The 14,947-nt window shown below is 37.1% G+C and overlaps 2 protein-coding genes and 1 pseudogene across 3 annotated transcripts; 2 read left to right on the top strand and 1 right to left on the bottom strand.

Annotated features, from left to right (window-relative positions):
• Positions 1-1,091: 1,091 nt before the first annotated feature.
• Positions 1,092-5,037, top strand: LOC145604936 (uncharacterized). The gene is made up of 2 exons (XM_081660929.1): positions 1,092-4,413; positions 4,543-5,037. Exons 1-2 carry the CDS (start codon positions 1,428-1,430, stop codon positions 4,893-4,895), a joined length of 3,339 nt encoding a protein of 1,112 aa, XP_081517055.1. The 5' UTR covers positions 1,092-1,427; the 3' UTR covers positions 4,896-5,037.
• A 941-nt stretch (positions 5,038-5,978) lies between these two features.
• LOC145604628 (uncharacterized) lies at positions 5,979-9,819 on the top strand. Its single transcript, XM_081660530.1, has 2 exons — positions 5,979-9,166; positions 9,282-9,819. The coding sequence occupies exons 1-2, from the start codon at positions 6,187-6,189 to the stop codon at positions 9,620-9,622; spliced, it is 3,321 nt and encodes a 1,106-aa protein (XP_081516656.1). The 5' UTR covers positions 5,979-6,186; the 3' UTR covers positions 9,623-9,819.
• Positions 9,820-10,428: 609 nt separating this feature from the next.
• LOC145604629 (mitochondrial import inner membrane translocase subunit TIM17-2 pseudogene) lies at positions 10,429-12,341 on the bottom strand (annotated as a pseudogene). Its single transcript, XR_014104946.1, has 2 exons — positions 11,304-12,341; positions 10,429-10,631 (listed from the first exon to the last, which is right to left on the bottom strand). The product of XR_014104946.1 is annotated as a mitochondrial import inner membrane translocase subunit TIM17-2 pseudogene (transcript).
• Between the last annotated feature and the right edge of the window lie 2,606 nt (positions 12,342-14,947).

Below are 14,947 nucleotides of genomic sequence, written 5' to 3'. Positions count from 1 at the left end.
CCCAGGCTTAGGCTTATGGTTAAATGTTGGGTTCAATTTGGCTCAGTCATGGCACATTGGCACGCGGCCTGCCATGGGTCCTTAGGCTCATTCCTATCCACTTTAGGTGTGACAGTAGAATAAATTTCCCAATTTTCACTTAAACTTCCAGCCCCTGCACCAAGCTGTGATCCCACTGACCATATATTGAACAAAAGATAACATGTTAAAAGTTATGATTGAACACCCAACTCTCCAAAATACATGAAAACTTTCAATAAGCTTCCAATTAAAGGCTTTCAAATGTAGATTAGGGTCAATCATACCAAGGTTAATGTGTAATTTCTATGTAAACCTCATAATACACTAGATGACAAAAGACAGAAAGTTGTACATAAATCTTACAAAACAACATATTTAAGCCAAGAACATGAAGTGGTATAATCAAAGATACCCTGTGCATAGACTAATGATGAAAGTAAACTTACTATCATTTCCTTTTAAAACTTAGATGAAATTTGAGTTTTGAATGATAAGTAGAGATCCTGTCTAAAAAAAAACAGATGTATGTGCCACGTGGGTATGTGGACCAACTTGGTTCGAGACTAAATCAGCCCATCACAAGCCCGACATGGCATGAAGGGCCAATTTGCACATCAAACTGTCTTATATAACCAATAATCTAAAATCTATTTAAAGGGGAGGCGACACTCCGCCAAAATAGCATGACATGTGAGTCAGGTCGTGCATAGGCCTTGTCAAAAGATTGGCGCAGCACAAAATTTACTTGGCCCGTACAAGCACATCACAACCCTGCTGGCCCGTCACTTGGGTTAGCACGACCCGCCCCGTCCACAGCTCTAATAAGATCTTAAGGACGTTAAGGGAGAAAATATTGACCTGGGTCAGATTCCCCCAAGTCCAAATCTTAAGCATTCTCCAACTGATCTGGGTCCACACGCCCACCAGCTCAACTACTTATATGAGAAGCCCCCAAGGTATCATTAGAGTAGGACCCGCCGTATAACCTCACATTCTCACCTGTAACATGATATAGCAGGATATATTACTTTATTATGTGTATTTTTAGTATTAAAACTATGATTAATTGATTCAATTGTCCTAATCTTGTACCTACTCTACTAAATTAAATCATACAACAGCTAAATAACACATTAAACTCATTATTAACTGTTAAAAAACAGAATTTTAGAAAGGTCTTTGTTGAATTCTGAAACTGCGTTGAATTTTCAGGAATATAAGCACTATTTTTACAGAAAAAGTTCTCAGAAAATCCAAGAATACAGCAGAATAGCAGATACAGAATGTTTTTCCTTTCTTCAATCAGAACAACTGAGTTCTGAATCCTATACTTCAAGAAATTCTCCAAATTACAGGTAAAAGTTGCTTCTTTTCATTTCTTGCAACTTTTAAATTTTTGAGCTGTCATGGAAAACAATAGGAACTTGATCATATTGTTATTCTTCTGTGTTATTACTGTTCTGTTCAGTATTGTATCTGCTTTGAGCTCTGATGGGCAGGCTTTGGTATCGCTTTTAAACGAATGGGCAGTTCCGAAATCTGTTAAGCATAGCTGGAATACTTCCCAACCTACACCTTGTTCTTGGGTAGGTGTTGAATGTGATAAAAAGCAGAATGTTATTACTCTCAACCTGTCCAATTATGGCATTTCGGGTCGTTTAGGACCTGAAATTGGTCAATTAGATCAGTTACAGACACTTGATCTTAGTTTCAACACAATTTCTAGTTCTATCCCCGTTGAAATCTCCAACTGCAGCCTTCTTCAGCTGTTGGACCTGTCAGTAAACAATCTCACCGGCGAAATCCCAGAAAATTTTGGGAACTTGCAGAATCTGCAGGCCCTCAACTTATATCAGAATTCATTAGTGGGTCAGATTCCTGAGTCTTTGTTTCAGATCCCAAATCTTCAATATGTTTTCCTCAGTAGTAACCGGCTTAGTGGGTCTATTCCTTCAAATATAGGAAATGCAACTGAACTTTTGAATTTTTGGGTTAATGATAATCAATTGACTGGTACTATACCGCCTTCAATTGGACATTGTTCAGAACTGCAAGAGGTTTACCTTACTGATAACCTCCTGAGTGGTAAGTTGCCATCGAGTTTGATTAATCTCGAAAATCTGGTTGTTTTAGATGTAAGCTCAAACAACCTGAAAGGTAGCATTCCTTCTTTGGGTTCTGGTAGCTGCAAGAATCTGCAGACTTTAATCTTGTCAGTAAATCAGTTTACTGGGGTCATTCCACATGGCCTGAGCAACTGTAGTAGCTTGACAACCTTCGCCGCCATGACAAACAAGCTTACTGGAACAATCCCATCTTCACTAGGGCTGCTCACTGAACTGTCAATACTTTATCTAGCTGAAAACGCGCTGTCAGGGAAGATACCCTCAGAGCTTGGTAGTTGCAAGTCTTTGACAGAGTTACTTCTAAATGATAATAAACTTGAGGGTGAAATTCCAAGTGAACTTGGGATGTTAACTAGTTTAAGCCGCCTTCAGTTGCATAATAATCACCTGATGGGTGAGTTTCCACTTGGTATATGGAGGATACGGAGTCTTGAGTTAGTTCTTATATACAATAACAGCTTACAGGGGGAGCTGCCTGCTGAGATTACCGAGCTCAAGAACCTCAAGAATCTTTCGATATTTGACAATCAGTTCTCAGGGATCATACCTCCGGGCTTGGGGATGAATTCCAGCTTGGTCATGATTGATGTCACAAATAATAAGTTTACTGGGGAGATACCGCCCCATCTTTGTTTCAATAAACGATTGCAGGTGCTAGACATGGGCAACAATATGCTCAGTGGAAGCATACCTCCTGATGTTGGAAGTTGCTCTAGTTTGACAAGGTTAAGATTTGAACGAAACAACCTCACAGGGATGCTTCCAGAGTTTAAAGAAGATCATAGCCTTTCTTTCATCGACTTGAGTGGAAATAAGATTCATGGAAAAGTGCCTTTAAGCCTTGCTAACTGTCACAGTCTCACCTGGATCAATTTCACCATGAACAACCTTTCTGGCTCTCTACCTTCAGAGCTCGCAAACTTGACTGAAATTCGTTCTGTTTATATATCTCGGAATACTTTGGAGGGCCCTTTGCCACCAGAACTAGGCAACTGGGGTAAGTTACTTAAGCTGGACTTGTCTTTCAATTCTTTGAATGGATCAATCCCATCAAGTCTTCGAAGTTTGACAGCCTTGTCTTACTTAGATCTGAGTGAGAATCGTCTCACTGGTGGAGTTCCTCCTTTTTTGTCTGAACTTCAGATGCTCCAAGAACTTCATCTTGGTGGAAATCTACTGGAAGGATCAATTCCTTCTACAATATCTGCATCAGAGAATTTGATCCTGTCTTTCTTGAGTCTTAGCAGCAACCGTCTAACAGCTCACTTACCCACTGACCTTCAGAGATTGGCCAATTTACAGCAGATAGATTTATCTCACAATCATTTTACAGGGTCATTGGAAGCTCTTGCTGATATGCCTAGTTTAGCTACTGTGAACATATCTTATAATCTCTTCTCTGGTCCAATTCCCTCAACTTTGTTGAAGCTGTTCAGCAAGTCACCATCATCCTTTCTTGGGAATCCTGAGCTTTGCATCGACTGCAGTCACTCCAGTGGTTCTAACTGTGAAGCAAGCGGGAATATCAAAATATGTAATGCAATGCAGGATAATCACAAGAAAAGACTCCACAATGTTCAGATAGCAATGATAGTTCTTGGTTCATCAATCTTCACAATTCTTGCTGCACTTTCTCTGTTTTATGTACTTGTCAAGTGGCGGAAACAACAGAAAAAAGATGTTGAAGCTTCAGGCAAGGGAAATTCCTCTCATTCATTCGGAAAAATAATGGAATGCACAGGAAATCTTGATGACTCGTATATTATAGGGAGAGGAGGCCATGGAATTGTCTACAAGGCAGTGTTAGGCTCTGACGAAGTTTATGCTGTCAAGAAGCTTGAACTTGGTGGAGAAAGGAGAACGAGTATGAGCATGATGAGAGAAATTGAGACATTGGGGCAAATCAAGCATAGGAATTTAGTGAAACTGAAGAATTTTTGGGTGACAAAGAATTATGGCCTAATTTTGTACGAATTCATGGAAAATGGTAGCCTTGGTGATGTTCTTCACAGGAAAAGTCCACAGTCAATTATAAGGTGGGATGTTCGGTACAAGATAGCTCTTGGAACAGCCCATGGATTAGCTTACCTCCACTTTGACTGTGATCCTCCTATTCTACACCGTGACATAAAGCCTGAGAACATACTCCTCGACTCAGATATGGAGCCACACATCTCTGACTTTGGCATAGCTAAGCTTCTGCATCAAACCTCCATTTCAACACAATCTTATGCAGTTCCTGGGACAATTGGCTACATTGCTCCAGGTAATAATTTCTGCTGATCATTTCTAATACTCCGTACTTGTTTTTGTCAAGAAACCACCACCCCCCCCCCCCCCCCTATTGCTCCGTAGTTTATGTATTTACTTTTGTCACACAATATTTATGGTACAGAGAATGCCTATGCAACAACATGGAGTAAGGAGTCGGATGTATACAGCTATGGAGTGGTTTTGCTTGAAATGTTAACCAGAAAGAAAGCCGTGGATGCAACTTTCCCAGAGGGAATGGATTTAGTTGGACGGACAAGATCGGTGTGGCACAGCTCTGAACAGATTGATAAGGTGATCGATGCCACCCTTCTAGAAGAGTTTATGGATTCAAAGGTCATGGAGCAAGTTTATGATGTATTCTTCATAGCACTAAGATGCACTGAAACGGAGCCAAGAAAAAGGCCAACAATGAGAGATGTTGTGAAGCAGTTAGAAGATGCAAATCCTGTTGTAAGAGTGAAGAAAGAATCGTAGCAGTTCTTTGCTAAGCTATCACATTATTCACATCTTTCCAACCCTGTAATTTTCTAGCATCTCTGAATTGTACATAAATACGTAGTGTCTATAACGTACGTGTCAAATATATATTACTTGACAAACATTATATTGATATGGTGACAAGAGACCCATCCAAACTGTGTTCTTGATTTTAGTCAAGTATATACAAAGGAAAGAGTTGTATATACTTGACTAAAGGCCTGTTCTGATTGACTGAACTGAATATTTAATAAGAGGAATGAACTGAAAATAATCTGAAGAGAACAGGCCTTAAGTAGCACATTTAATAATCAGGCATACCACTAGTCCACTAGAAATAAGACGCTTCAAAGAAAACCTATTTAAGCCAAAACAATACCTCCAATATACATAACAATCTTTCACAACACTTCCAATCAGAGCTCGTTGAATGCACAGCAAAATCAATTATAATCAGCTTAAGGCATGCATGACGTCCCATAATCCATACACCTGCTCATGATAATAAACCAGATTAGATAAGTCCAAAATACCAGTATGCAAAATTTTACAGAACATTACAGTATGTCAACAAAATTAACTACTGTAGCTTGCAGATCATAAGACGAGAAGAGTAACTGAACAAGAGAGGTTTGAACCAAATTACCCAAGTCCACATAATTTTTTTCTTTTTTTTTTTTTTCTTTTGTTGACGTGACAACTGATCAACATCACCAACACGCTTCAAATGACCGTAGTCATTCAAAAGTTGATTCAATTTGATATGTATACATTGATTTTTTTACTTTTTTGGAGATGTCGTATAACTTTTAACTAACGAATTGATTTGAATTTTTTTTTAAAAAAAAAAAAAAAAAAACTCATGGTTTGATTTGAGTGAGACCCACATGCAACTTGTTATAGTAATAACTAATAAGCAGTACTACTTTGAACAGGGAAGATTAGATGTCTTAATCTCATCCCAGCTCATCCACTAACTAAACTAAATGTTTTGAATATTGTATAAACGACTAAAAGCACACATGAAACTCATTGACCATAAAAAAAAAAAAAAAAAAAAAAAAAAAAAAAAAAAAAAAAAAAAAAAAGGAATAAAAAAAACATTGAATTTGCAAAAAGTCTTCTTTTGAATTGTGAAACTGTGTTGAATTTTAGAATATAAGCACTCATTAAGCAACAAAGTTCCCAGTAACAGGCAGACAGCAGACACAGAATGTCAGAGCCTTTAATCTAATTTCAGGTTAGATTCTCATACTTTCTCTTGAAGATTCTTAAATTTTGAGTTTTCATGGCAAAAAATAGGAGCTTCATCATCTTGTTATTCTTATGTATTATCACTGTATTATTCAGTACTTTATCTGCTTTGAGCTCTGATGGGCAAGCTTTAGTATCGCTTTTAAGCAAATGGGAGGTTCCGAAATCTGTTAAAAGTAGCTGGAATTCCTCCCAACTTACCCCTTGTTCTTGGTTAGGTGTTGTATGTGATGAAAACCAGAATGTAGTTACTCTTAACTTAACCAATTATGGCATTTCGGGTCCTTTAGGGTCAGAAATCGGCAGATTAAGTCATTTAGATACACTTGATCTTAGTTTTAACGCGATTTCTGGTTTTATACCTGTTGAGATCACCAACTGTAGCCTTCTTCAGCAGATTGACCTATCAGTAAACAATCTCACTGGTGAAATCCCAGAAAATTTGGGGAACTTGCAGAATCTGCAGGCCCTCAGCTTTTATGAGAATTCATTAGTGGGACAGATTCCTGAGTCCTTGTTTCAGATCCCAATTCTTCAATATGTTCTCCTCAATAATAACCGCCTTAGTGGGTCTATCCCTTCAAATGTAGGAAATGCAACAGAATTGTTGAGTTTTTGGGTTAACAATAACCAATTGACTGGTACTATACCGCCTTCTATTGGAAACTGTTCAGCACTCCAAGAAGTTTATCTGAATAACAACCTTCTGACTGGTGTGTTGCCATCGAGTCTGCTTAATCTTGAAAATTTGGTTGATTTAGATGTAAGCACAAACAACCTGAAAGGCACCATTCCTTCTTTAGCTTCTGGTAGCTGTAGGAATTTAACGAAATTAGCCTTGTCAGTAAACCAATTTGATGGGGTTATTCCACAAGGCCTTGCCAACTGTAGTAGGATATCAGAATTCTCTGCCATGACTAACAAACTAGTAGGTACAATTCCATCTTCTATTGGCCTACTCACTGAACTGTCAATCCTTTACCTATCTGAAAATTTGCTGTCAGGGAAGATACCGCCAGAGCTTGGAAATTGTAAGCTTTTGTCTGAGTTGCAGTTAAATGATAACAGATTAGAGGGTGAAATACCGAGTGAACTTGGGATGTTAGCTAATTTAAGACACCTTCAGTTATATAATAATCGTCTAACAGGTGAGTTTCCACTAGATATTTGGAAGATTCAGAGTCTTGAGCTTGTTCTAATTTATAGTAACAACTTATCAGGGGAGTTGCCTGTTGAAATAACTGAGCTCAAAAACCTCAAAAATCTTACTTTATTTGACAATCAGTTCTCTGGAATCATACCTCGTGGCTTGGGGATTAATAGCAGCAGTTTGGTGATAATTGATGTCACAAACAATAAGTTTACTGGGGAAATTCCGCCCAACCTTTGCTTCAATAACAAGCTGCAACTTCTGCTGATGGGCTACAATATGCTGAGTGGAAGCATACCTCCTTACGTAGGAAGCTGCACTAGTTTGACAAGGTTGAGGTTTGAACATAATAACCTCACAGGAATGATTCCAGAGTTTAAACAAAATCATAGCCTACTTTTTATCGACTTGAGTGAAAATAAGATTCATGGAAAAGTTCCTTCAAGCCTAGGTAGCTGTCACAATCTCACCTGGATCAATTTCACCAGAAACGGTCTTTCTGGCTCTCTGCCTCCAGAGCTCGGAAATTTGACTGACATTCAAGCTGTTTTTATATCTCATAATAATTTGAAAGGCCCTTTGCCACTTGAACTTAGCAATTGGCGTAAATTGCTTAAGTTAGATCTGTCTTTCAATTCTTTAAACGGATCAATCCCAGCAAGCCTTAGAAGCATGACAGCCTTATCATCCTTAGATTTGGGGGAGAATCGTCTGACAGGAGGAGTTCCACCATTTTTGTTTGAACTTCAAATGCTCCAAGAACTTCATCTTGGTGGAAATTTATTGAAAGGATCAATTCCTTCCCCAGTCACTGCAACGAAGAACTTGATCCTCACTTCCTTAAATCTTAGTGACAATCATTTCACAGGTCACTTGCCCCCTGATCTGCAGAGCTTGGCCAGTCTACAGTGGATAGATGTATCTCACAATCATTTAACAGGGTCCTTGGATGTTCTTGGTTCTATGCGTAGTTTAGACACTGTGAACATCTCATATAATCTCTTTTCTGGTCCGATTCCCCCATCTTTGTTAAAGAAGTTGCCAACAGCCTTTCTTGGAAATCCTGATCTTTGTGTCGACTGCAGTCACTCTGGTGGCTCCACTTGTATTGGAAGCGAGAATATCAGAATGTGTAATGCTAAACAGAACAATGACAAGGAAAGACTTCACAATGTTAAGATTGCAATGATAGCTCTTGGATCATCACTCTTAACAATACTTGCTGCACTCTCAATATGCTATGCACTTGTCAAGCGGAAAAAACAACTGCAAAAAGATGCTAAAGCTTCAAGCAAGGAAAATTCTCCTTACACAATCAGTAAAATACTGGAATCTACAGAAAATCTTGGTGAACAGTATATAATAGGGAGAGGAGCCCATGGAACTGTTTACAAGGCTGTGCTCGGCTCAGATGAAGTTGTTGCTGTCAAGAAGATTGAATTTGGAGGAGAAAGAGGTGCAAGAATGAGCTTGGTGAGGGAAATCGAGACACTAGCACATATCAAGCATAGGAATTTAGTAAAATTGAAGAAAGTTTGGTTGACAGAGAATTATGGTCTAATACTGTATGATTTCATGGAAAATGGTAGCCTTGGTGATGCTCTTCATAGGACAAGCCCTCTGTCAGTTATAAAGTGGGATGTGCGCCACAATATAGCTCTTGGAACAGCCCATGGATTAGCATACCTCCACTTCGACTGTGATCCTCCTATTCTACACCGTGACATCAAGCCTGAGAACATACTCCTCGACTTTGAAATGGAGCCTCACATCTCTGACTTTGGCATCGCTAAGCTTTTAGATCAATCTTCCATTTCAACACAATCATTGGCACTTCCTGGGACAATAGGCTACATTGCACCAGGTAATACTTTTGAGTTTTTGATGAATTTTTTTTTTTTTTCCCCCCTAATCTTTTATGATGATATTGATGAAAATCCAAGCTTAGAGAACTTAATTTAACTTATTGAATGATACAGAAAATGCATATGCAACAACACAGAGCAAGGAGTCGGATGTGTACAGCTATGGAGTGGTTTTGCTTGAAATCTTAACCAGAAAGAAAGCAGCAGATGCATCTCTTCCTGAGGAAATGGATTTAGTTGGATGGGTGAGGTCAATGTGGCACAATTCTGCACAGATTGACAAGGTAATCGATTCCACCCTTCTAGAGGAGTTTCAGGATTCAAAGGTCAAGGAGCAAATTTACGATGTATTTACCATAGCCTTGAGATGCACTGAAAGGGAACCGAGAAAAAGGCCAACTATGAGAGATATTGTGAATCAGTTAGAAGATGCAAGAAGTAGGAATAGGTCCTAGTATTCTTAAGCTGTCATATCCATCCAGCTCTGTGTGTTATCCTACCGCCTATGTATGTACCCCTGTAAACATACATTGCAGTTATTTTGCGTCAATTATACACATTGTACGGAGTACTAACTAGAGTCTGTTTGGTACGTGGGCATGCGACTTGGCTAAAGTGTTCCTATAGAGTATTGACCTATTTGATTCTAAAACTAGCAAATGAGATCATCAATCCTAATTGGAGACATATTTTATAAAAAAAAAAAAAAAAAAAAAAAAGATTGGTAAACACACCCGACAATTGAGAGGTACTGAGAACTTGAATTAAACGATGCTAGCTTGTATACCAAAGCAGCAAAGCTCGTTCACTCCACCAAAAGGACTAAAGTTTCTATCAATGAACTGAAAAAAAAATGTTACTCATTAGTCATTATGACATTCAACTAACACAAAATTTAGCTCGAGGATAAGCATCAGTTAATATCTTTTATTACATGCTCTAAAAAGTACGGTCATACAATTACAAGAACACAAGAATATGTATGCCGGTCTTACGTGCATAAAATGAGGGAAGAGACCTCGGCCTCTTCCCCTCTCCCCCACGGGGTGGAGGATAAGTGACAACCACAAAACCGATGGTAAGAAATATGTAAGATCCCGGGGTAAGTGATGTGAATTCGAATTTCACGAGTCATGACCACAAATACCGGTGTAAGATCTACGGCTACCAACTGAGCTACCCTTATTTGCGATCAACTTACAAACACTATTAACTTTATTTATTGAAAATAAAATCAAAAAGGAATTAACATGTCAATATGTAGAATAAGTGATTAAAAATTCATGATTGAACCTACTGTAAATATAAGCGTATAATTGAACACCATACAATTTAATCTAGTTATCAAACCCAATTAGTTTTCCCTGTAATGCGTAGAATCAGTCGCACAAGCTCAGTCACTGTTCCAGTTCTCCGGTGCAGAAATCTTCTATTATGTCAAATACTCGTGTACCATGCTGTGGCCTGCCAAGCAAACATGCACGCGTATGAATATAAGAGTGCCAGAAAAAAAAAATGCAGTAACAGACTAACAGCTACATCAAAACCAGCTAAATGTTCACAAAACATAGTTGCCAAAGAAATCATGAGCATCAATTAACAACAAATAGCAAAATATGAAATCATAAATACGCGTGATTTATGGAACTTCAGAGAGTCCACAGGATGAGGATGATCCATTCAGAGGGGCAACGGACGTTCATTTATCAGTTATTTTTCCTTAACTGAACCTGATCCTTGTTCCTAGCGATGTCTAAACTACTACAATACCTCTGTTTCATTTTTATTTGCAACGATTTGACATAAAGTGTGAGTAGAAAATGTCTACGCCTAATGCAACAAGCGTTTCCATCAGACCATTAGCATGTCCCTCCAAGGCTAAACTAGTCAAGTATACCAGAAATAAGCAGATTACTTCTGAACATATAGCAGTGCATACATGATCACAACATATTGGCATTGGAAGTAAAATATTAAGACTTGTTACACATTCTTATCAATCACACACTGTAAAAAATTCACCTAATACTACCAAAATTGTTGACAATCTACATAAATTCTTAAGTCATAACCAAATAACAAATTCATAAGTTACACATACTAGCAATTATAGATTATACTCTTCTTTCTCCTTACCTTGAAAACAAACAAACAATCATTTGTAATCAAAATTAGGCATAGGAGTAGGCGTATCAAAGCTCTCCAAAACCGATTCGCCCCCGCCGCTGCCGCTGCCACTACTCGAACCACTCCCCTCCTTCTTCCCTTCACCACCAAACCACCCTCCAAAAAACCCACCACTTTGACTCCCCTGCTCAGACCCACCACCCGCACCCGTTTGAGCATACCCATAACCCCCCATCTGCGGAGCCCCACCAGCACCACCCATTGTCATGTCCGGCCCATCATACATACCCTGAGGCGGCGGCGACAAAACCCGATTAATCATAATCCCAGCACCTTCAATCAAAGCAAGAAGAACCCCACCAAAAGCGGCAGAACGAGCAGATGATCGAAGACCCTGACGCATCTGAAGGAACCCACCAGTGGCAGCTCCGGCGAAGATTGAATTCCAAGGATCTTCCTTCTGACGAACATACACCATACCACAGTCGAATGTCGAGAATAGACCACCCCAAACGGCGAACCCACCACCGGTTCGAGGTGCGCTCATTCGAACCGTGTTGACCCCACCAAGAAAACGCTCACCTTTTGGGGAATTGTAGGCTCCCTTTATGTAATGGAACACTGAACCTCCCACTGCTCCCATGGCGAACGCGCCGCCTAAGTCGTCGAGGATTCGGTCGGGGCATGGTTCTCGAGATGTTTCTGGTGTTCCCATGGCGCTTGGAGCTGGAGGGGCAAGAAATTTGAGAGAAAACAACTGGACAAGGGTTTGTGTTTGATCAAGGGTTTATGGTTTTTTTTTAAGTCAAGGGTTTACGGTTTTAATCAAGGGTAATATAATTCCTCAAAAAAAAAAAATAAAAAAAATAAAAAAAAATAAAAAAAAATTAAGGGTAATATAAGGGTCTGTTCACTTTAGCTTAATTTCAGTTCAATTCAATGTAGTTCAGTTCAATTTCAATCAGTTCAGTTCAGCTCCAATCAGTTCAATTTAGTTCAGTTCGGTTCATTTCAACTCCAATCAGTTCAGTTCAGCTCTTAATTTCCTTCTCTCATATAATATTAATTTCAGCTTAGTTCAGTTCAACTCAGTTTAGTTCAGCTCAGTTTAGTTCAGTTCAGTTCAGCTCAGCTTAGTTCAGTTCAGTTTAGCTTCAATCAGTTCAATTCAGCTCCAATCAGTTCAGTTTAGTTTAATTCAGTTCAGCTCCAATTAGTTTAGTTCAGCTCCTAATTTCCTTCTCTCATATAATATTAATTTCATCTTAGTTTAGTTCAATTCAGTTTAGTTCGCTCCAATTAGTTCAATTGAGTTCAACTCAACTCTAATCAGTTCAGCTTAGTAAATGTGAACAAGCCCTAACAGTTCGTCTTATGTGTGACCAGCCACACTATGTGACCACTTATAAAATAACAAAGTAATCCATGTGAAATTGCCCAAGTAATCCATGTAAGTAATCCATGTAATACTGACTGAGTAACCCCTATAACACTAACCAAGTAATCCTATAAAACTAATGAAATAATCCCTTTAACACTGATCAAGTAACCCCTATTACACTAACGAAGCAACCCTTGCCACACGGTGTGGCCAGCCACATATAAGACTTTGTGTAATACTAAAATGTACTCCGTATTTTTTTTTTTTTTTTTTTTTAGTGTAGGCCGTATTTAGTAAGTGTAACACTTGTTAAAACACGAAAGGATTATAAATTAGGGTTTATAATGGAAAACAATATTTTTTCTTTACTCCATTTTAATTAAAAAAAATTAACAGAAAAATAAGAAGAGAAAAGGGTTAGGCAAGTTTGAAGGGTTGAGACAAAGGTTTTTACATTCATACAAGTTGCAGAACGAGTTAAACGAGTACGACAAAGTGACAATACAACAATGACAACGACAGCCAATAGCATGCCAAATGAATGAATACCCAAATTTTCAATTCACTGAATCCATACTAATAACGATACCCGATTACAACTTTTTAGACTACTTATAAACTTCTCTCTTAGTTTTTAAATACTTGCAATTGATACAATCAAATTTAACACACATGCAAATGTATTAGATTTTGTAAATGTATCAAATACTCTCCTGAAACCGGGAGGAAAGTTATAACCAATTGAGCTATCCCTCATTCTCTATAAACGATGAAAATGTGATATTACAAAATTTTGGTGGGTTGGAAAAATATACTCATAAATTTTGGTGGGTTGGAAAAATATACTCATATAGACCCACATCATTACATAAATCATTTCGGACATTAATCACAATACTCTACTTCAAGACTAGGTCATTAACATTAAACCTTCTCGATCAAAATTTTTTATTTTTTATTTTAATAAAATTAAGTACTTGTACATTCACTCGTACCAGTATTTATTTATTTTCCTATATCACACGAGGCTATCCCCATTAATCAACCTAAAATGGTATTAGCTACTTTACCACAAATTATACTACCCATTTATCCCTTGATGCATAAATTGTATACTAGACGTACCTACTTGTATTTTCTCCTAGCATTTTTCTATAGGATACACACCCGATTCATCGGAACTTAACTTTGACTATACTTGGATCAGTCCCACGTCGCACACTTAGGCCCCGTTCTTTAGAGCTGCTCTGCTCTGCTTTGCTGAAATCTGCTCTGCTTTGCTCTGCTCTGTTTCAATCTGCTCTGCTCTGCTATGCCCTGCTCTGCTTAAAATTAATACTTAATATTGAATTATTATAATAATAATAATAATAAATAATTAATAATTTATAATAATAATAATTAAAATTTAACAATAATAATAAATAATTAATATTTAATAATAATAATAATTAATATTTAATAATAATTAATATTTAATAATAATTAATATTTAATAATTATAATATTAATAATAATAATAATTAATATTTAATAATAATAATAGTAATTATAATAATGATGATAATAGTAATAATAATACTTATAACTAATAATATTAATTTTAATCATAATAATAATTTATTTTTATAATAAAAATTAATATTAAGATAATAACTAATATTCAAAGATAATACTAATTGTTAATTTTTAATAATAATAATAATAATAATAATAATTAAATAATATTTAATAATAATGATAATTATAATTAATATAATAATAATAAATAATATTTAATAATAAAATTTAATGATTAATAATAATGAGATAATATTAGTAGTAGTAGTAGTACTAGTAGTACTAGTAGTAGTACTAATAATAATAATAATAATAATAATAATAATAATAATAATAATAATAATAATAATAATAATAATAATAATAAATAGTAATAAATAACAACAACAACAACAACAACAATAATAATAATGAAATCTGCTCGGCTCTGCTCTGCTTCAATCTGCGCTGCTCTGCTGAAATCTGCTCTGCTTTGCTATGCTCTGCTGAAATCTGCTCTGCTCTGCCTAGAAGCTCAAAAGAACAGGGCCTTAGCTTATGATGGCTGAATCTCACAACAAGAGTTTACGTATATAGTAAGGACCGAACCAAGACCTCCCAACAAGAATTTCTACATTCGGTATTTCATCCTAGCCTAATGCTTCAAAATTGAACATGAGGGAAAAAAAAATGGCGGGTTAATGAGATTGAATACAAAAATAAGAAAAATACA

The sequence above is a fragment of the Chenopodium album genome, chromosome 22 (genome assembly GCF_948465745.1).
Source record: "Chenopodium album chromosome 22, dcCheAlbu1.1, whole genome shotgun sequence".
Classification (NCBI taxonomy): domain Eukaryota; kingdom Viridiplantae; phylum Streptophyta; class Magnoliopsida; order Caryophyllales; family Amaranthaceae; genus Chenopodium; species Chenopodium album.
The sequence above is the reverse complement of the archived record's forward strand: the minus strand, read 5'-3'. Positions and strand labels throughout refer to the sequence as shown.